Raw genomic sequence first — 24,201 nt, forward strand, 5'->3', positions numbered from 1 at the left:
GCCTGGGTGTGTAGGAGTGCCCTTGCTCGCATTCTCTTTCCTCCGCTGGCCTTACTCCAGCACGGTGTACCGCACCCTAACAACATGGCCTTCCTCCCAGTACTGTCTGACCCGTCAAGTGCCGCAGAAATGTAACTCTCTAATCCTCCCTCCAGACTGCCCGTTCAGTGCTGCAGTGTTGACCTGACAAATCCCTACAACTGATTTTATTGATAAATCTCCCTGGAAGGCAAGGCGAGTGTGTCCTCATGTGCCCTCTCTCTTTCAAAGGCAGTTAAAACACAGAAGGAACACAGAAATAGAAGCTGGGAAAAGCAGCCAAAACGTAGGCGATTGTAAAATGCAAGCATAAAAACCTCACATACCACAATTATGTCGAAGACAGAAAACCACAGCAAGAAGTAAAATACACGTTGCTCAGGCGCTGGATGCATTCATCAGTGAATAATCACAAAATGTAGATATGCTGCAATCTCTCATCACTAGAAGTAAAGCATTACAGAGGCCTGGTCAATTGGTAATAGAGGGGTGTGGAGGGAGGAATTTTAGGTTTTGTGTTCTGCTACGAGACGTACTGTTAGCTGACAGTTGTCTTAGAGCCAAACCCATTGCTTACCTTTATTTTCACTATTATTTTCTTGCTTCCTATTCGCTCGCTTGTGTGAGCGTTCCATCCTGTTCTAGTGTTTGTACCTCCCCTGGAGCATGGAGGCATTACTTGGATCCTTCTACTGCCCACTTTTCAAATGGTGCTTTCTTTAGGGTCAAGCCTGCGTCGCATGGGTTTACCTTGTGAGACACTTTAGGAATTAGAAAAGGGCTCGGAGCCCCGTTGACGTCATGTCAGTTGTCTTTCATTGGTTCGTGGGCTTGCCTGTTAAAATCTGCTTGCTTTCATTAGTGGAAGGCATGCTTACATCATGCCTTTTCTGGTGGTTAGCCCTCCGAGCGCAGCAACCAAGTACTAGAAACATGCGAGGCTCGCTGTTTCCCATCAGGTTTGTGGACTACTTTTTAGGGTCGAGCCTGCGTCGCATGCGCTTGCGTATGCGTTTCGCTAAGCGAGACGCTTTAGTAATTAAAAAGGGCTCGGAGCCCTGTCCACATCACGTCAGTGTCTGTCATTGGCTTGTAACCTTGCCTGTTAGAATGTGCTTGATTTCATTAATGGAAGGCATGCACATGTCATGCATTTTCCGGTGGATAGCCCTCCTCGAGCGCATCGACCAAGTACAGAAAACATGCAAAGCTCGCTGTTTTCTGTCCGGCTCGTGGACTACTTTTTCTCTATTTTCCCAGCGCGATCTCGCTTGGCAGAAGTCGAGCGCTTTACATAATATCAGCCCTGTTACACAGTTAATTGCACTTTTTCGGGTTACATACATAAATGCACTTTTGCCGATAGGTTTCATTACCAGTGAAAAGTCGGGTTAGGAGTTTACAACGCTATCAGCTCTAACACGAGAAAACGTGAGACCCGTTGCATTGCAAATGCTTGTTATCTTTTGTTTGCAGTGCGATCTCGCTTGGCAGAAGTCGAGCACTTTGCATAACATCAAATCGACCCTGTTACATAGTTAATTGCACTTTTGCTGATAGGTTTCATTACGAGTGACCTGTAGCAGCGCAATCATGCTGTTTTTTTCTTTCAATGTGGAAAGAAAAATCTGGTTGGGAGTTTACAACTACTAATAGCTGTAACTCGGAGAAATGCAAGACTCTAGTGCGTTGCAAATGCTTGTTTTGTTTCTGCACCCCACAACAGTGCATATGATTTCCAGCTGTCTGCCTTATGTACTTCTCTCCCCTGACATACTCCAGTGTTCCACTATCTCGCCCATATGCCCCCTCCACCTCACACTGCCTTCTCTCCTGTGTGCTTCTCCCCATCATCTCCATGTTGCTTTTTTTCACCCATTTGCTCCTCTCCAATTCTCTACTTTGCTGTCTCCGTTGCTTTACCCCGGCCGGTGCCCTCCATTTTGCTTCTGCACACACACACACCCCTTCATTGTTGCTTCCTTGCCCCTTACGTTGCTTCAGCCCTTTCTCCTAAAAAGCGTTAGAAAGGGGAAAAGCAGGAAGCTGACAGAGTGAGCTGAAGGGGCAGGGAGTGGCTTTAAATGGACTGAAGAGGCCAGAGGTGGCTTCAGGATTACGCTGCCTAAGTATTCTGTGCTCGCACTTTTAATTGCAGCAGCTTTGAGCACCGGCACCTTTTTAATTTACAAATTAAGCACTGTGCTTCTGCCCCCTGTGTAGTTGCCCCCACCCGCCTTGAGAAAAAAAATGTTTTCACACATTTTTTTTCTTTTTAGTTACCGATCAAACTCCGATCGTTAAGTAAAAAGAAAAAATAAATGGCCACGACTTTTAAGTCGCGCACGCACTACGCAATTGTGTGACTGCAAAATGACACAGCATATTTCTTTCTTTCTCAGCCATGTCAAAAGCTTTTTTCTTTAATTCTTTAGCTATGCAGCACAGCTTCGGGGATTGTGTGCAGCATAGCTAAAAAACACTGGCAAAGCCCATAGGTCCCAAAGGCGAGAACGTTGGGCATTTTAATGCTTGTTCCTCTCCTAGATGCGGTATGTCACCCATTTGGAGAGAACTCGCCTACAGATTAAGATAATCTCTTTGACAACCACGTACTTAAAACTAACTAGATTCATTTGCTATTCTGCAGTAAAAGGAAAACATTTTTGAGAAATTCAAGGACTGTAAGATATGCCTGTAGCATCAGTGCGCAACAGCATGTTCTTGACAGTAAAACTGTTTTTTATCATGTATCCCAAATATCCCTTAATTAAGGTTCGTTTGAGGTTTCAATAGTAAATATATTTTTGTCAATCTGTAATTTGAATCCAGTTCACCAATCAACAAGAAACCACTTTCTTGACCCTCCACTTCCACATGTGAAGGTTCATAAGGGTTGGTCACAGAGGACAATGCTACAGAAAAATATCCCAATAATAAAGATCTGCAGGCCTTGTTTTAGTGTATTTTCAGGGTAACACTACAGGGCAACACAGTGCTTTAAATGGAAAAAAAAAAGTGCAGGTACTCATCATATTGAGCTTTGGTTGGGGGCGTGGCAAGGAGGTGGGGCTAGAGGCGGGGCTTGGGGCGGGGCTTGGGGCGGGCTACTGACAAACATTAAAAGACCTTAAGAATTTTCATTGCAGCAATCTGTTTCTGGATGGCACGAGGGTCCAGTTGCTGAAACTCGATGTCGCTCGATAATCACACAGAGTCCTGTCCTGCTTGATGACTACTGGCTGGGTCCTCAATCTGGCAGCAAACCTGCTTGTAGCTGCTCTCCTCTGCCCCTTGTCTGATGATGGCTTTTTCCGTCTGCTGTGCTTGTGCTGGCAAAGAAGAAAGTGAAAGCCAGCGCAAATTGCGCTTTTTAAAGTGCTTTCTTTTGTTCCCGCCACACAACTACCTGGCGGGTGATGTCACACGCTGCTCTGCCGTGACAGTGTGAAATGGCCATCATGAGAGTATGCGCCGCATTGTAGAAATGTGGTGCATTCTCACATGATGACTATTTGTCCCTTTAAATGCGGGCCTGTTACAGTGAGTACCGGTACTCTCCTTTGTAACAGAGAAGTTCCGGTACTCTTGGGAGGAAAAAAAAAAGTGCTGGTACTCAGTACCGGTGAGTACCGGACCATTTAAAGCACTGGGGCAACAGCTCGACCTGCCTGTACCTATTTTCCCAGGTCATCAGCACAGGGATCTCACTCTCTCAGAAAGAGAGCACTTCAGAGCCTTTTGGAAGTGCATATGGGCTCCATGCACCGGAATGAGAGGGAAAGACTATTCCAAGGACAATGTACCTTAACAGCCATGGTTCCACCCTTAAACACAACTGAATGGAGCCAGAAACGAGTAGGTCACAGTTGGCACTACAACGGTAGGCGCATTTGAAACCACAGTGCACAGCCCCACTGCACAACTAGACTGCCTCGGGCAGGCAATACACTCCGTGGGATGAGACAGAGGTTTTGAAATGAATGTGACTCTGAATAAATAGCCGGTTGAAGCTTTGGTCAGCAGTGGTGGCATGATCCTTCTGAGCTCAGCCTGAAGAAAGTCAATATGGCATGGCAGCCTTCTTCTGAACCTTCTGCAATATACAAATAACCTTAAGGGAAAAACCAATGCACAAGCTGTCCCGCAGAGGTGAAAGGACAATGGTCCAGAGAAAAGATGCTGCATGCCCAAGCGAAAGGCGCATGACGCAGCTCTGCGGCAGCTGGAAGTGGTAATGATGGTGTTTTCTGCTTTGTAGACATGAGCTTCGAAGGACGGCCTCCTATCGATTTTTCCTTCAATGACTGACAGAAGCATACTCCCAGGTGACAGGGTTATGGGACAGGCAGGGTGACATATTCTAACCACAAGCTTCTGAGTCATAGAACTGTTGTGTTTGAAGCCAGCGGCTTGTCGCACTGGTATTTTTCAAGGAGGCCTTGTACACGCTCTAAGAGGTGCCCGCCACCGGTGCCATCTGACCATTGCTCGTATTCCCCTTTTACAGGCAGGATCCCAGGTCAATGGCATCCTTGGACATCTGAAAGTGCAGACTGTGATGCTTCATGACCAGTCAGCTGCTGTCATGTTGAATTTAGAATAGAGGAGGAAAAGGATGGAAACATAGCAACTATGTTGTGCCTCTGGGAACCAAATCTCCGCAGCTGGATATGTTGGTGTCGACCTGACTGAATGCTGAAATTAACCGAACAGTAGCTATAAAAGGCACATCTCTCCTTCCAACCAACCCAGTAACATTCAATGACCCACTCCACGAAGGCCTAGTAAAATCAGTTCCTGGTCACAGCCCCCAGGGAGCTGTTCGTGGATGTCCGGGTGTCCAGATGTTAATCAAGCTTAGACAGACAGACAGATCGATCGATCGATCGATCGATCGATCGATAGATAGATAGATAGATAGATCAGGTCTTGCCAGATCTGAGTACCCACAGTAATTAAAAACTAACATTGAACCAGGTCCCTTTTAGGCGCTATATTCATGTCCTTAACTTTACTAACCTAAGTACTGACCAATGCCACAACAAAGACTATAAAAACTCTTAAGGTAATCCTTGTCAGCAGCGCAGTCCCTGTTTGGAGTCCACACATCTCAGTTCTTGTTGCCTTGTCTAAGAGTATTTGCGTTTTTTTAAGATGCTGTGTTGCTGTAGTTTTGGATGCGACATATGACTCTTGTATAGGAGATACTAGGAACTGTACGGACTCCAGGTGACTGAGTGAGTTCAGGTTGTGGGTGGGCGTTTACGATTGTGCACAAATGAGAGTTCCGAAGTTGAGGCTGAAGGCAGTGCATGATTCTCACAGTGCCTGATAGTGGCTCAAAAGTGTGCACATCCAATCCTTGGCCTCTGTGCAAAACACACAGGTTGACAGGTTCCCTATGTGCCAATTGTAGTTGTGGAAAGTTGTGTGAGGAGGTACACTAATGTCTAAATACAGACAGCACCTAAGGGGAAAAATACAGTGGATACGATGAAAGAAGTACGCGAAGGAGAGTGAAAAGACGGTGCTGAAGAGCAAATAGATGAAATGTGAGATATGCAGATGGAGGACTTTAGAAAGATGTGTGGAGCATAAGAGAACAGATGTCCCACAGGGAGACTGCAGAGGAAAGTGGTATGAAAGGGAGAGCAGTGGTGTTTGAGACAAACCGAAGAGCACTAACCTCTTTCACAGACCTTTGTAATGTTTCACTCAGTCTCATATTTTCAGAATTGAAATATTTTCAATTCTCGTTATTCATAACAAAATCATTGTTTCAGGGGTGTGTGATATACCTGAATTCAGTTATAAAAAACTGACAGAAAGGCACCCAAATACTAAACAGGTGGCCTGCTATGTGAAGCACAGAATGTTACTGTACATATTGTAAGCAACATCTTTAATTGCATATTGCACACCTGTAGGAAAGGAAACTGGTTGGGCTTCTTCACACACCCCCTCGACCCACCCCTTCCTTTTTTCATCTCACTTAAAGCAATGGATTGGTGGATGGCTATAGATTCACTGAAAAACTACAATCAAAGTGAAGTTATAGTTAGGATTCGTCGTAACACATTAAATATATATTTTTTAAAGCTTTGAAATCCATAAAAAACATAGTTAAAGTACATTTATGGTTATGACTGTAAACCGGAATGCCACTGAGAAATCAGCATCCCTTCCACCCCAACTGAAATTGGCCAGTTTTGGTTGGCTCCGCAATTCAGAACTCGTAAACCTCCCGCAAACCATAGCCTTGTGGGTGAGTGTAAATCTGTGAAGTAGTTTTCGAATACATTCAAGCAGCTTCAGTCAAAGATGAGTCAGGGTTGGAGGGGTTAATTACTTCAGCTAAGAAGCTACTCTCTGTGCTATTTCCTCAGGGAGGGGTTCAGATTTGTCTACGAGGTGCTTCACCCCTATACCAGTTTACATAACACTGTTCTACCAAAATCTGAGCAAGGCCGAAATCCATGAAATTTGAGAAGATGAGACAAACATGGACGGAGGATGTGGGGTTCAAAATTACAGATGTTGGCAAGAAAATAATCAGTGGAGAGATCTGTAAGTCAATTAGTTCCAACTTCCATTGGACACAGTACTTTTCAGTATATAGACTATCTTATACCAAGCAAGAGAAAATGAGTACATTTGCTAAGGAAGTATCCTTATGCACTAGGCGTGGGACTCAGTTACATAACCAACGATGAGGGAATGTTTTCAAATTTAGCCCTTTTGGGCTGCTCATACCCATATTGAGAAATTATGCTCATGGTCTATAAATTAGGACTCGTGTGGTTATGCTGGGAAGGCGACTGGAGCCCAAGAGGCAGTAGCTTATGAAAAATCTAATCTTTATGGATCATTATGGCTTGCACCTTGATTGCTCAAAAGGGAGGGCGGTCACCAGCAATTCCATCTTGCTCACAGTGGGTGAATAAAATGAAAACAAATCACACAGGATGGGCAATGGCACTTTTCCTGCAACAGCCGCTTGTTTTCTTTATAAAAAATAAAAAATAAAAAAAAGGTGGAGTTAGCTTATTAGTTGGGTCAATGAGCTCTAAGGGAACATAAAGTAGGACCTCAGGCTAACGTGCACTTATTTATTTATTTTTGCATGCATTGTATAGCATTCTGCTATTTATTATTAACATAACATCTATGTACCTTGCCAGATCTCAGCACCTTGAAGCTATATATAAATATAACTTTGTATATTTTCAAGGTATGTTTGTGTGGAGATTACACTGATAAATTTACTCTTACCCACATATATTTACCTTCACAGTACTAAATTAGTAGATACTTTGGCCATGATACATTTGCAGGATGATATTAAAAACTCAATACCCTCAAGAAGTAAAAAAGTAAAGGAGTAGGGCTCACTACTTGAGGGCACTACCTTTACAGAAAATAAAAAAACAGCCAAGAAACAAAGAAGCAGGCGGTAACAGGGAGGTTTATCATGAAAGCCAATCACTGCTTAGTATCCAGGCCACAGATCACTCCCAACAGTGCACAATTGGTCCCATTTGCCATCGCTGCTACCTCTCATCCCTTAACTAACAGAACACATTTGCCAAGGCAGGTGCAAAAACTAAAAGTTAAGTAAGGCGTGAGAGATCAAGAAAACCCTGTGTAAATTTGAAAAATAAACATCGGCTGTTGATTTTACTGCAAGAAGTCACTGGTGTACTGCAAGGTCTGGTGAACTTTCTAGAGCTAAAGTCCTAGCATCAGCAACATAAAGAAAACAACAGAACATGAAAACTACACAAGAGAACATTAAAGCACTGGCGACTCCTAAAAACAACACCAGACAGCACACAACAAGCACAACAGAGAAACATAAAAACAAGACAGCAACACAACAATAAAACAAAACGCATTGCTCCCAAAGGCCTTAACCAGCAGATTCTGGGGCAAATTGGCTGATTCAGGGTATAACCAGAGGCAACACACATTGGTTGCTTACTTTGGCTGATAGTCAAAGGATATTGTTAAAAAAGCAACAAAACAATCAGTGAGCGATCTTTTTTAAAAGTCTACATTTAAAGGAAGCTCCAGTTCATTACGCCCAGACAGCTACTTACCTTCAGTAATGCTCTTCCGGGTGTACACTCTATCTAGCTAAAGATTCCTCACCTTTGAATATTTCAAGGCAGCAGACTGGATCCAGGTTTTTAATGGCTCTTGCATCTGCCTGCAAGCAGGAGGCACCAGCAGACTGTGACAGCCTTGTACAACCCCGGAAGTGATGGCAAAGAGCTGCACATAGATGCCGCCCTCTGTGGATGATGTTAGCTTGATTTGTGCACTTTTCTGTACCCTCAGACGTGAATCATTCATGACAGACTGGAGGTGATAGTGTTCTGAATCTAACTGGAACTTTTTAACATGTACAAGAGCCCACTTTCCAGAAAATAAAAGAGGAAGGACTGTGAGGAATCTGTGGACAGCTACCGTGTCACCCCGAAACAGCATTACCAAAGTTAAGCAACTAGTTCTTCTGGAGGATACTTTTACTGCAGATTTCTCACCTTTTGAATAGATACCAGTACAGCACCTCTTAAAAGGTGGCAGGTGTGAAGAGTGAACTTATACCAAGAAGTCCTGCAGAACCAAATGGACAGTGCTTGATGAACATACGCACAGACGCCCTTGTTTACAGATTTTTAGGACAGGGCCACAACTTGCCAATGCGGTTAAAGCAGTCTTGGCTGTTTTGCAAGAGGTATAGTTGCACTGCTCACTATTAATGGGAAATTTCCGAGTTTACTGGGTTTGTCACCTTACCCACAATGCCCTTTCAACTGACATGTATTAGGGGATTTAAAAAAAAAAATGTTTTATCTTCTGGGCAAAGAACAATAATTTCCCTTCAACAATGTGACTTTCTGTGAATAACTTTCACCCCGCCATATCCCCACACCCATCTCTAATTTGCATTAGTTCTCTCCTGTGGATTTTCTACTTGATGGATAACAAACATTAAGTTGTGCAGGAATGTTCTTCTGCATATTTGATTTTTTTTTTTTTCCGTTTGGGGGAAATAGTTTTCCCTGTAGTGAAATCTTCCCTTCCAGAACAGGTGGTGCTCCCTTCTCTTTAAAACCCTGGGATGCGCTGCCTCCTGTTAACAAAAGTAGTTTTTCACTTGTTTCCAGGGTTGCAAGCTACTTAGTAAAACATCTGTGAATACCCACACACTAGGATGGCCAGATGTTTAGAACAAAAAAAGGGACAGCCATTGACATAGAAATAGGACTAAACGTTGACCCTGCACTGACCAGTGCCAATGTAGTCCTATTTCTATTTTGGTGGTTTTTCCAATATGTATATGTATACACAAATCTGCAGCATGAAAATTAAAGACTACCTCGTCCATGCTGCAGTGTGGTGCAATGGCAGCTTTGTTATTCTGGCCTGTGGAGATGGGCTCTGCAGGGGTTTATTCTCTCCCCATTAAATCCTACTGTGCTGCCTGAATTAAGTCAGGCAGCAGGAGAGTCTTTTAAACAAAACTCTGAATGTGGTGTCACCAGAGGGCGGGTGTGAACGTGAGCTTTCAAAGAATAGTGAAAAATGTGTGCGCTCACCCGACCCGCTCCTAAAACCGGGACATTCGTCTATTTTTATAACAAGTGTCGGGACGCCAGGACAGTCATCGGAAAACCAGACTGTCCAGGCAAATCCAGGACATCTGGTCACCCTACCACAAACACATGGCTGCAATCATGTTTTCTTCATGTTGCTTGTTTGCCCTTTCCCTGCACACAACTCCTTTAACGCCTATAGTACTAAACTTAGAACAGAGGTTAAGTCCACCATAACGGTTGACTGTCCAGCAGAGTAATTGCAACTTTGTGCTTTGAAAAGTCCACTAATCCATAGCTGGTTGTGTTGGGGTTCTACGGCTTCATCTTCACGGGAGGATTCCTCTAAATACGTTCGCCGCACTAGTTTCGTGGGCCTTGATGACTAAAAACAGTTATATTAAGAGGCGTGCAAAAATTGTGTAGCTTGCTTTCACGTAGTTATGCAAAAGTTTGGGGAAATAATGTGCAATTACTCAAAAATACAAATCCGTCATTTCGTGCTATATATTAGCATTAAATGCGTTCTTGCATCAATTTTTGATGCAATAATGCATTTTGCACTAGAAAAATAGAGCAAATAACACAAGTGTCACGAACAGTAGCTGCTCAAGTTCTTGATGTATAGCTTGCCCCCTGTCTTGCCCTTTGCGACCCCTGGCACTGCCTTTGCAAACCCCATCCCCTCAGAGGTGGCACATTCAGTGCCAGGAACACAGTGGTAGCTCGTCCTTATGGACGTCAGTTGGGGCTCCGCTCTCTTTGTTTTCTCTACATTTTTTATTACACTAATAGTGAATAATAATAACAATATATTATTCACTATTACTGTGATAGAGATGTGAATATGCCCATGGCAGCTGAGGTAAGTAAAAATGCCTTTAAATGTATGTTGTGTGCATGGATGTGGGTGAGAGTGTGTTTATGTGAGAGTGTGTGTAAGTGTGAATTTGTGTGTATGTGTAAGTATGCGTCTGTGGACGAAAGTGGAGGTCAGAGGGCGCGTGATATCACTTCCGGTACCCCTGGAATTTTGGTGAACTGACGTCGATGCCTACATGATAATTTAGCTGTGAAGGGCAGCGTAATTACTGTATGTTGCATCACTTCGGGAATTTCACGGAGCGAATGACCGGTACACCCCAGCGGGAGACAGAAAGCGAATGACATACCATACACCCCCGCCAGTGGGAGCAACGGTGACACCCAAAGGGAGTGACCGATGTACTCACATGTGAGACTACTGGGCTCACACTCATAGCAGATCAAGGAGACAGCCGCAGGGGCACCAGTGGGTGCAGCCTGATCTACAGCAAGTGTGATATGCCCCGTCTGACCGCACCAACCCAAACCCACGGTGCCCGTCGTGTCAAGAGGGTCCGAGTTAATACGGATTCTGTATTTAATTCATTAAATTATTTTGAGACATCAACACAAAGGGATACATACCTAGAGGAACCAGAACTGCAAATACACACCTAGAGCGACTGTTCAGCTCCGGTAACGCGATGAAAACGCCTCCCCGTTCAACCCCCAGGCCCGCACCTACAGCTTAAATACCAGGGCCGGCTCAATAGGTGGGTGCTAGAATGACCCCAGCGCAGACCTCGACCCCTGCGTATTGATATGCTAAGCGCAACCTGCACCGTGCACAGAATGACGCCCCCCAACGGGAAGAAAGAGCCCTCGTCCTGCAGTGCACACACTTTCACTGGCCCCGTTCAGCACAAATTGTAGCCACTCAGAGTAAAAACGTTGAACCTGGAGAGCCGTCACCCCATCCACGCCAGCCCCCCTTCCACCTCCTCAGAGAGGGCTGAACGGGAGGTGTTAGAATGGGTCGAGGGGAAATAGGGGAGGGGGACAGATTAATCGCTTGTTTGTCTTCAATTGTTTTAATTTACTACGGTTGTTATTTCGGTCCACAGAGTGGAAGCACATTTTGAGTCTTAATATTTACTGCACCAGTGCATTGTGGGAGTTGTAGTCTTTCTTTGCTTCCATTTAATCATTTCGACTCACGTATCTGAAAACGTTGTGTTACAGCTGTCCCCCCATAAGAAACCCTATTTTTGAACAAGCAAACATTTAACAAGGGGGGAATAAATCTGCTGCAGTTTTGGGTTTTTAGTCATAGACAATGGCACATACAGCAAAGAACGTTTATGTATTTTTTGGTAATGTATGAGCGCCAGTAAACTATGTAACATCCTGTGCCTCAACAGAACCGGTGTCTGGACTGATTTACACAATGCATAGATGCAGGGGGATACTCAGCTAGTCCAAATGTTTCAACCAACCTTAAGCATGCTGCAGCCGGAGTTCACATGTCGCCTTATACATATAGGTCTATTAGCATTGAAATACTTAGTAGTATTGGCAAAAATACTGCCAGGGCTGCCAGAAAGTGGTGCTCATGACACAGCTCCTCCGAAAGTTGTAACATTGTTGCTACAACCCAGTCAGACCAGGTGGGCACCAGTTCTAGAATATGTGGGGGTTCAGGCTAGGTCTGAAAGGTGATTGTGAACAGGAAGGACGTTCCAGTGGATGCTGCTCGGCTGGTGAACGTGTAACCAACCGCTTGGTCCTGATGAGAAGGCAGACACCACAGATGTTGGCATCTGCTGGAGTACAGAGTTCTGTGCTCTGAGATGGCCTCTGTATTTCAGACATCTGGACCTCAGATCTGTTTGACTATTTCTTCATACAGTGACATGTAGTACTGGAGAGGTCACAAGATGAGGGCCTGGGTGGTGGTAGTGAGGTTGTCTTTGAATATTGTATAATCTTTGATGTGATTGGTCTAATCGCCTCTTAATGCTTTCTGTACCAGCCGCTCTCTGAAGCACAGGCTTTCCGTTACCACCTTCTCCTATGCCCAGCTCGTGCTTCTTGTTCCCGTCTTACTTAGTGAGGCTGGAGTAAGTCCCACTTTCTGTCTTATCTGATTGTTCTGAGCTGTCCCACCTCCCACATCCTTTGGGTTGAAAGCTTTTGCATTCCTACGCAGCTTGGTTTGATGGTCCTGTGCTCCAACAGTTGCTTCTAACATCATTGACTGATGTCTAAGCACTGCACTATACCTCGTGCTATGTAGTGAAAGTAAACTCAGCATCTATCTTGTATTTCCTCCTTCAGCACTCTACGGTGCTGTGACACCCAAAAGTGTCTGGCTGGCACATCATGTAGCCTAAAAAATAAATGAAACTTTCCTACAATATTTCTGTTGGAGATGCTCAACAAAGATAATTAAGGCACTGCAGCGAGCAAAGCAAGTTTATTGAGTATTAAATCATGCACTTGTATTTTTCCTAGCAACACATCCAAAGAACACCAGAGAAAAAAAGAAGAGCCATAGATGCCGAGTTATCCTATATCAGATGTGAGAAGCTCATCCACCCCTGCTTTTATCTTGGCATTTTCGTACATGTAGTCCTGCAATTTGCAACCCAGTAGTAATTGGAGTAGTCGTGGTAGCTGGAAGGATCATTTCTATAGCACATACCACAAACTGAACTATTCCTAGTGCTTACATAAGGCTTGTACATGAAACCTCGTGTCAGGGTGGCAAACAGCCACAAGTAGTGGCCATGTAATCCTGTCTTTGTTATACTGCACCGCTTTGATAATCCTGACTGAGTGGCCTGGGTATGAATCATTTACTTTGAAACAGAAGAGTGTTTCAGGCAAAACAGTATTCGTACTTCTTCCGTTAGGAATAACTGGCTAGGACTCTGGTTACTTTTAGATTTTTTTTTAGGTCTGTCCTTTGAAACAGCTGTAGCTGTCTCTTCAGACTACAGTTTTTCCTAAAGAAATCATACACAATGCACAGGGGCTTTTGTTCAACAGGCTTCATTCATCAGTCTGTTAAAATGTTTTTCTTCTGCATGGGGCAATTGGTCAGCCCAATTCACCCATTGGCTCCCTTCTCTTCGAGGTACTGCAGAAAGCCTGTTCCCATTGTTCTCCTCCATCTAAAAAAGTTGCTTTTCACCATTTACAAAGCTGGTTCAAACTCTGTTTTTTTTGTAAAGATATGTCTCTTTTAGCATGTCCATCCTCATATTTCTGGACTGATGCTGCTGGTTTTTCGACTCTGACAGTGCACTGAGGCCGGCTAACCAGACCTCAGTGCCAGTGTTCTGGCTCTATACAAATTGCATGTCAAATTGGATACACCTTGATTGGCAAGGACTGACTTACCTATAACACCCTGGGATATGGTACCCAGGGCATGAAAGACAGTATGTCCAATCAGGACTGCAGCACTGTTTGTGCCACCCTGTGTGTGACAAAGTAAAAAATGTCTCCAAGCCTGCCACTGCAGATTGGAAGGACAGTGTTTACACTGGAGCGAGCTGCCACTATGCTTCAGAGCGTCCTCTTCAACTCTAGAATTCCAAACAAACTGAAACCCAGGATCTTCAAGAAGCCCTATTGCCTCCAGAGGCAAGCCTAGTACCACACCTGCCCAGCCACAGGATGCCCACCTGAGTAATAGCACACTGTACAAAAATACCATACCATAAAATACCATACCATGCCAAGCCTTAGATTGAGAGATCAAACGGGAAAGCTAAAGTACTTATTTTGATGAATGTACACCTCTAATAATTGTAGACCACGGATAGTGTAGATGCAATAGGCAAAAAGAGGAAGCTAGAGGCATGGTTGTAGCCAGGCAGGGTGAGGAGGGGTTGGGAGTTGGTCGAAGGGTTGGATTAATGCTTGGCCCTCCATAAACGCAACTGGCTGGAGGGAGAACTGGCAGATCAAGAGACTACATTCAAAACAAAAGCTTAGCTTATGTTAACACTTCCTTTACCTCTGACAATGTTCAGAACTTAAGATAACATTAAAGACCTCCACTGCAATTTGAAACAAACTTCAAAGAAGTCTATAATTTGCAAATGATTAGTGGAACAACATGGTCATTGCCAACATTCAGCTGATATGGGGGAAGAATCACAATGCTGCACACGTCACTGCAATGTAAACATTGGTAAAATGCATGTTTCACTACATCATATCTGGCTTTTTTTAAAGTGAGCCTCTCTAACAAAAACATTATTTGACAACTTTTTCCAAGTTGCCCTTCCTAAAACATTGATCACAATGATCTATTATATATGGATTACCTGATCTCTTGTCTATCTTTCCCTTCAACCCTCAGAGCCCTTCCATTCCCGTAGTGCTTTGGAGTGGATTTAGGATGGCATAAGTAGTCCATACCCAATCAATGATATATCATGTGGAACATTAAAGCTAGTACACGTACACAAAGGGATCCACAATTAAAATCAGAAACTGACACAGGGAACCAACTAAGGGGCACCAGCCCTGTCACTGGAACACTGCCAAAGGAACACCAACACTGACAAGGCTACATGGGCACAGTGACGAAGGGACACTGGCATGAGGACACTAATAAGGAAACACTGAAACAGTAGCACTGGGAAATGGGCACTGGCAATAGGACATGGACACACAAACCGACACCGATATTAGGACACTGGCACAAGGACGTTGAAACAGCAGCACCAAAACGACAAGGGAACAGCGACACTGAAACACTGACATACGATACAAACACTAATCCTGGGACACTGACACAGGAACACTATTACTAAGTAGGGGGTAGTGACTTGGGGGACAGTGACACTGCAATGCTGACAGGGGAAACAACATTGTTGCTGGTAAAGTGGCATGGGGCTGTGACAAAGGAAAACTGACATACTGGCACTAAGATAATGAAACTAAATATACTGATGATTGGACACAACACCAAGACAGTGACACAACACAGTAACGCTACCATGAGGAACTGACTTGGTGGGATACAGCACTGTTGTACCGACCTGTGGTTACTGATATGATGACACTGACCCAGTGACATTGACACAAGGACACTAAGGTAGGGAACCAAGCATTAATACTTGCACTGGGGCACTAGCATTGGCACTGGGCATTGTAGCACTGCACAAATTTACTGATACAGTGACACTGCCTGGGTACAAAGACTCTGGTACCGGGACAATAAGACACCGATAAATGGGAACCAGAAAAAGTGACATGGGGAGACTGACACTGGGACACCAAATCCCATGCACTGACACTAAGGGCACGGCATTGATACTGGACCACTACGGGAAAACACAGGGACACTGACACACCTGCACTAACAGTGACCCAAAAACCTGATTGCTGAGATTTTGACTCAAGAACACATGCACTGGGACAGAGACACAAAGATGATATGCACATGGATGCTGACACACTGTTCAGTAACACGATACAGGAGCAATAGCATGGAGCGCCACTACGGAAGTACTAACACTGGATCAGTGGTACGAGAGCACCAACATCAAACCAGTTAAATTGGAAAGGGACACAGACACGGAGGCACCAACACTTGCACAGAAATATTAACTGGGGGTATACGGATACTGACCTTGAGACAGTGAAACATGAGCACTGATGTGGTTACATTGGGACAGTAACACAGGGATAGCGATATTGGAACACCGACGTGACCATTGGGAAGTCTGTCGTTTCCACTGGGAAACAGCCACAGATACAATGAGACTCTACCAATGAACAGTTAAACTTACTTGATGACAATGGCATTGGAATGGTGACAATTAAACAATGAGATGGGGGTGTTGGTACCCGGACACTGAAACGGGTACAGTATAATCAACAAAGGGACATAAGTGGACACGGGGGCACTGACATTTGATAAGCAGACACTGACAGCTGGACATTGTGGCAGACACCAGGACATGGGGCTATGGGTCACAGGTTCACTACACAGGCACAAACACCTACATCAGGTCGCTGAGGCAATAGAATATAGGGACACTGTTGTTTGGGCACAAAGAGTAACTCAGGGAGACAGATCGGGAGACATTGATCATAAGAACAACCAAGTGTATGGTTTCAACTAAACAACAGCCATTAGCCCCAAAAAGGAATAACGTTAGCAAATGCTGCTCATCAGCAACACTTCCTAAAAAAAATTCTTGAGATAATCAGATCGTCTATCAGCTTCCACACATAATGATCAATGCCCAAAATAATCCTAAAACCTGCGTCAGCCACTGTGAGTTCCCAGAATACACCTTTTTGGTTTCCAGCACTGGGAGAAGGCCACATGCCTGCTGCTACCATAGGCCATGAAAGGCAGGCTTCAATCATGTGTAGAAAAGTGGCATTCCACTCTTCAGTGGTTCAGCCTTCTTCATCATTTCAATGGACTGCCTGCCAACTGCTTAGTCAAGAGAGTACAGAGAAAACAGCCACAGAGGGAGAAACAGAGCATAACAGAGTGAGTGTCTGGACTGAAAATGCATTACTTAGTTTTACAGTCAGTGGGCTGGGTTCCAAGGCTATAGAAGTACACCTGGCAGCTTCCTCGCAAGTTTTTGCTTCCTTGACTAGAGGAATAAGACCTGTGCCCACACTCACTCCCTGACCTCCGCCCAATCTTCTGTTTTGCCTGTGGTCATCTGGTACACTGAAAAGAGATTGCAATCATACTTCTTGAAATGCACAGGGTCTTGCCAACCAGCTCGAATCATGCTAAATTACACAAAAATCCTATCTACCCTACCTTGAATTTTAGGACATCCCAAGAGGCTAAGGCTGTGCACTGAATACCCTGATTCATGTAGATCAGAAAGGTCCCTACGTTGATTGCATTACTAATGGTAAATACACCACATGTCTTATTGATGCTGGTTCCAGCCACTCTTCTTCAAAAACGTATGAGTTTCCATCATTACCTCTCCCAGGTTTGTCCATAGATGCAGTCAATATTTCTAACAGCGTTCCCCATTATATTTCCAACCCAGTGTCTATCGGACCCATTACAGAAAAACATGGTTTACTACTCAGACCTACCATATCAGCTAATCAGTTGAGGCGGGTTATCTTATGTACGTTTAACTGCACAACGTGCTCCTGAATGATTCTACCTCAACATACCCCATCATTGAGAGAATTATGTGCTAGCGTTACTCTGTGAGAACACCAATTGCCAACCTCCTGTGAATAATACTGCATTAGCTCCTGACCTAACTGGTTTACTTTCCCAAGTGCCTCACACATTGTGGTGCACAGGGGCCAACATTGAGGGATGTATTTCTCAATGGAATCTGTAAAGATAAAGATCTCCTGCCACAGATCACTCAGTACCTCCTCAAACCCGAGGCTGAGGTAGGAATCTGTCCCATCATTGCAGATCTCATTAAGCAGGGAGTTTATACTGATTGTCAGCAGATGCACTCCTATCCTTCATATCAAAAAAGTGGGAAAGACCAATGTGTACAGATTAGTCCAACATCTTCGCACTATTAATAATGTGAATATTCCTAGCTTCTCTGTGGTTCCTAAACCTATCACTACCTTTTCTTGTATCCCCCACAAACACCCAATGGTTAACTACTGCAGATCTTTGTGTTGTCGCATTCTGCATCCCCATACTCAAAGTAAGCCAGTTCCTTTTTGCATTCTCATTTGGTGGGTCTCAACTGTCATGGTGAACGCTGCCACAAGAATTTACAGAATCCCAATAATTTCCCCACGCTTTAAAGACAGATTTGGTCCCTTAGGCCTCTGCCGAGGGATCTACTCTAGTGCAATGTGTAGACAATTTAATTTTGGCATGTGTTATTTTAGATTGCTGAAAGTTCAACCCCCTCTACCTTCTCATTGGTTTGGCTAAGAAAGGCACAAGACTTTATAAGAGAAATCGCAATTTAGCCTTTTACGAGTACAATACCTTGTTCGTGAAATCTCAGCTGGCAAACACCACCTGTAACCCGAGCACGTTGAAATCATACATGGGTTGTCCAGTCCACTGTCTGTCTAAGAGGTCCAAACTTCTGTGAGTACGGCCGGATGTTCTAGACAACAGACCCTGGTATATGCCACTATGGCAAAACCCTTGCAAGATTAATTCAGTAAAAAAAAACCCTGAGCTCTTGCAGTCTTCTAGAGAGGCCAAGGATGCATTTGTACAGATAAAACAAGCCAGTCTTCTGCACCCACATTGGGGCGCCGCAATTATGCCAAGTCTTTTACTCTGTATTGTCATGAATGCAATGGTTTTGACCTTGGAGTGTTGGTAGAAGACTACAGTGATCAGAAGAAAGCCAGTAACCTATTATTCCTATGCTTTGGACCCAGTCCCAGCTGAGCTGTCTCCATGTCTCTGCTCTGTAGCTGCAATTTTCCATCTTGTTGAAGCCTCTGACAACACTGTACTGAGTGAACACCGCCCTGTCACTGTCCCTCGTGGTGCTGTTACCCCTCTCTACCAGGGATTAACACCTTTCTCCTGATAATCTGTTTAGAATGAAATATTGTTACTGTCTGCCTTTCATATTACCCTTGTCCATCTTTCTACTTTGAATGCTGTATCTCTAATGCCCCCTCTTGAAAAGGGAGAATCCCATGTTTGTCTTGTAACTACACATGTAGCCAAGCCCATGTTGATATAACACATGTAATAAATTGGGTTATTATTTGGGGTGGGTGACTACCCACCTCAAGGGATAATCACAATCCTTGGGTTAGGATGAACCCTCAAAGTCACTAAAATAACCCCAGCTAAACCCCCTGGTAGCTATTGTACAGAGTAGAGAGGTTTAACATAGAGCAATGTATAAAGTCTTTATGCAGTACCAAAAAGTAATAAAGTTGAAATGCTAAATAATAAAAATCTCAAATTTACTAAAAAAAATGACACCAAAATAACAAAAAATGATGGGAACCAGAGAAATGACTTTTTAAAGTTTCCATTAGGAATTGTGCCAAGAAACAAAGTGTAAATGATGGCCTATGGTCGTAATAGAGGAGGGTTTAGGTGCAATTTGACACTGACCGCAAAGGACTGGGCATTGGATACACCAAAAAGGTTCGTCCTAGTCAAAGATTTTACCTTCTCACTTTAGTCCATTGAGTCCCAATCCACCACAGGAGTATACAACTAAAGCCTCCATGACCTCAGGGGGGGCACTTTGAGACTCACAGGGTGACAGGCATAGGCCCAAATGCAGGGTCCAGTCCAGGTCCAGTTGCCACAGGTCAGTTGCAGGAAAAGGACTCCTGTAGCTTATGCGGCCCTGTAGCTTTAACAGCTTTAACTCTTTTGACCCTTAGAGTCCACATTATTGCCCTGGATAGAAGAGAGAGCAGGCCCAGTCATTCAGGGTTCTTCTCAAATCACAGACAACAGGTTCAGTACTTTTCTGATCTTCCTCAGGTCCAGAATGTTTCTGCAGTGGATGCCTGTAAGTGCCATATTTATGCCTGGCACAACCTAGTAACCTGACGCCTGGGCACACCCTTCCCAATAGAATAAAAGTTCCCATGGCTAACCCTACCTACTTTGGGCATTTTCAAGATGGTGGAAGTCTCTGACCAAACTAAACTTGGGCTCTGAGAACTGGAGATGTGAGAAGGGAATATGCTATTGTAATCCTTGTGAGCTCCCACATCTAATGCCAAAATCCAGCTAGAAACAGCCGCAGTACCCCAAGTAAAACCAGAAACACAAGTCTCATAGAACAAAGAAGGGTTTTCAAGCAACCAGATAGTGGATACATGCAAATTGTTTTGGTAACCTGTTTTCCTTCCTTTCAAGTGCGCCCCCAGTATTATGTGTGAAACCCAGCAGAAGTGTGAAGGAGGATTTGACATTGTAGCATGATCTGACAATGTAATCTCAAAAAGCACGTTCACAGACTCACACTTCATATTCTGCCACGTTCAGAGAAGTCATCGCTACCCATCCAGGTCAGCCTATTGTTTGCTTCTGGGAAGAACATCACACCTTTTACAGTACTATTCAAATTCTAATTAGTCAATGTAGAGACATGTTAACATTACATTTCTACATGCCACACCTTTATATACCATGCACCCTGCTTTGTGGACAGTATGGCCTACATAGGGGTGACATTAATAATTGAAAGAGGTTTTGACCTGTCAAAAGGGGAAATTTTGACAGGTCAAATTGGAGTGACTACAATGCTACAGTCACACTTCACTAGTAAGCGTAAAGCCATATTTTACAATGCATCTCTAGTAGTAGACGCTGGGTCTACTACTACAGGTACATTGTAAAACATGGTGCAACAGTCGACTAGTGACATTTAACTTACATGCCCTGGGTACATTTGGTGCCTTATACTAGGGACTTCTATGTAGATTACATATATCATTTGGCAATATACTAATTTCATCATGTTCAGGCACTTTAATACTGTTTAGCAGGGGTAAAGTGCACAGAGTTATAATGCCAGCATAAATATATGGTGACGTAAAAGACAAAAAATATTGGGTGACCACACAGAAAAATAGGATTTCCTACATACACCAGAATGAAATTTGATTTTCTAGATAGTTCATGTCTCAGAAATTATGAAAATAATAATACATAACTACAGTAGTCCGAACTGAAAAAACTCCCTACTGCATTTATATGACTTAATTTGTATTACAGATTTAGTTTGGGGGGGGGGTGTTGATTGAAATTAGCTGATATTTGTGGCCTCAAAAATTAAAAAAATGTCTTCTGTTCGGATCACTGTACTTATGTATTATGATTTACCCAGGTCCCTCGGGATACTATTGGGTTACCCTTTGTGTGATGTAATGGCGTTTCAGTCCAACCACATCCTCTAAATTATCTGTCCACACTCCCTCAGGGCCTTTATAAACTTCTGCTTGATCCAATACTGATTCTCACCCTGAGTCAGCAGACAAAGTAGAGAGGAACAATGGTACCTATAAAAACAAGATAGCAAAGATATGTTCAGAAATTCAGCAGAAATGACCAGGTGCCTTGCTTCTAGCACTGTGGTCCACTAGGGGCATGCCAACCAAGAAAATCAAGATGAGCACATACAAAACAATTGTGAGGTGCACTGTGCTGCTACACTCAAGATTTCCCATCTCTGCTGCCAATTTAGACTAACCATTGAATGCTAATGCAGTCCTACAATATTTCAGAAAGTTTATACACTTTCTTTTCTCACGTCCAAGCTACATTACTAGCAAAATCTGTCATTACCTACAGCCTGGTGCCTGGATCTACATTCTAGTAAATCAGACAACTTTACTGCAGCCCCACTGGGACAGCTTCTAGCAAGTGCTGCTCATCACAGCCACTAAGCGTTGTGATCTGGCAAACTGAATCTACTCCTCCCATTGTAAATGTGCTGCACCCTCTTGAGACAATTATTGTTCGTCACCTGCTTCCAGACTTGTATCATGCCCCAGGGCAGGGACTTCTGCCAGACCTGTTCCCGTTGCTGCCCTGCCACCAGCAGGTGGCCAGATGTCCAGCTTCCACCTTCATCTGAACCACAGCCACATTATTGTGAGCCCATCACCCCTCATCGTTATCACCTCTGTCCAATGTAGGTGGCCATCTCCTTGATACTAGATGCCTCTGTGGGTCTGGTATGCTATCTTTGCCACTGCTCTCAGCTTCTTGCTTTTGGTGGGATATCTCATCACTGTGGAATGGGGAGTCATCAAGAAACCTAATTTAAGTGAGCCTGTCCTTGAGTGGAGCTGCCACTCTGTGTATGAAAACAACTCCTACATACTGTTACTTGAGAAATATCACCAAACAATTATTCTTTCTCTTGCTAAATCTGTATGCACTTGCCTGTTGACGTTGAAAACTCACCTTATTCTGTTCCCTCATGAGCAGATACTGCCTGCATGTGCCAGCATCTCCCTCTCATCTTTCAAGGCCTCAAAATATATAACAATCCACTTGGCCATTACAAACCTGATGTTGTTCAGCTTGCCTGTTAAGGCTGGTTTGTGAGTCACGAAGGTGAATACCTGGAGTATTTTTGTGAGATGAACTGACCTTGACATTGCTGTAGAGATTATATATTTTCAATTGCTCTCTTATGAATACTGTCTCCCTCAGTGGTATGGTGTTTTATGAGCATCGGTGTCAAGATGGATATGCTCATTTCATCTGCCAAAAGAGAACTTATGCCTGGCTGCATTAAGATAGGGCTTGGGTCTGTTACTCTGGTAGCTGCATCCCTGCTATCAGACAGTCTGTAGGTCACTTTTCCTAACAGCTGCTGGAGTACCTCAAGGTATTTGAAACATATTTCTCTCTATTCTATTTCCCAACTATAGAGTAGGACAGGCCCTATGAGAGACTAGATGCAATGCTGATACTTGAAATACATCTACCCTAGTGCAATTTCCTTAGGCTTCATAGCAGATCAGTTTGAAGCCCAGAAGACCATATTCCTGCAGAATAGAATAGCCTTATATTACATCCTAGCAGCCAAAGGAGTCTGTCCAATAGCAGATTCTGAGTGTTGCACACTTTTTCCAATATTTGCCTTCACATTCACAAGCAGATAGACCAAATTAAGGATAGGGTGAAGAAATTACATGAGATTCAAAATGTCTCTGATTTCAACTTGAGTGGCATCTAATCGTGATTGTCCAAGATATTGGGAATTGGGCAATGAGGATTTTTGAGACTATGATTGTGGTCATTCTTGTCAAAATAATGTTATCTATTTAGATTTATTTCTATTTATTATTTAAGACTGAAATTACTTGTATATATGCTATTGAGCATAGAGGCACATTTGCTTGGATTTCACCTCCCAGCGAAAAGGGGGCTTTAGTAAGTAAACTCACCAGTGAACAAGCTTTAATGCTTTCCTATATACTATAAACATGCAAATCATGGGCCCACGTGTACCTTAATGTGTGCTGCTTAAAGAGCACTAAAACCTTAGTATTAATACCCAATTATAATGCAATGTGAGTCTCCATCATAACCTGTGTTGTACGTTGTTCTCACTTCCATTCACTTGCATTAGGAAAATGTGTATAAATGTACCACCAAAATGGATAGATTTAAACATTATATTCAGTAGTGTTTATTGTGCAGTTGTTAAAAACCTTTACACATGCAAAGCAATAATCATCATAAAAATAGAAAATGTTAAAGTGCCTCATGTTAAAAACATCAAGTCTAAATCAGGACTGGAAATAGATCAAGTTGGCCGCTTCAGAGTGCAGGTCCCTGACCATCTAAAACAGGTACCAACTGATACTTCAAATAATTAAGCAATTTCCCCCAGGCCTGGTCCCACTATGAGCCAGCAAAACTAGCCAGGTGTGAACCCCATCCGAGCACTGTGAGAGTCCCAAAGTTTAACTAACAACATTAGGCAACTCCCAAGGCTGGGACAGACCAGTGAGAGCTAGATTTAAAAGCTAGTGGGAGTTATGCAATTGTAGCAACAGTAAACAAGGCCTGTTGTACTAAGGCGGTTTGTGCAACATATACATTTGAAGCTAGCTTACGAGGCCTGGATGTTTAAAAGCAGTGTACAACAATAATTAGGACCATGACAGCCCAGATAATAAGCAACCTTTGCAAGCTGTAAAATATGAAGTGTATAGTGAGCGTGAAACGTATATAGACCCTTTCCATAGTTATCATCTGGAGAGGTGAGCAGCGCGCAGCTGTGGCTTTGGGGGCCGG

At 43.6% G+C, this 24,201-nt stretch overlaps 1 protein-coding gene across 1 annotated transcript in view; it reads right to left on the reverse strand.

Moving 5' to 3' along the window:
* LOC138283515 (gamma-crystallin C-like) overlaps nt 1-24,201 on the reverse strand; it is a 51,454-nt gene that overhangs the window by 15,584 nt on the left and 11,669 nt on the right. Inside the window, exon 2 of the mRNA XM_069221453.1 lies at nt 11,123-11,195. Coding sequence (XP_069077554.1) covers nt 11,123-11,195 — 73 coding nt within the window. The remainder of the gene's footprint in view (nt 1-11,122; nt 11,196-24,201) is intronic.

The sequence above is a fragment of the Pleurodeles waltl genome, chromosome 3_1, assembly GCF_031143425.1.
Source record: "Pleurodeles waltl isolate 20211129_DDA chromosome 3_1, aPleWal1.hap1.20221129, whole genome shotgun sequence".
In the NCBI taxonomy this organism is placed as follows: domain Eukaryota; kingdom Metazoa; phylum Chordata; class Amphibia; order Caudata; family Salamandridae; genus Pleurodeles; species Pleurodeles waltl.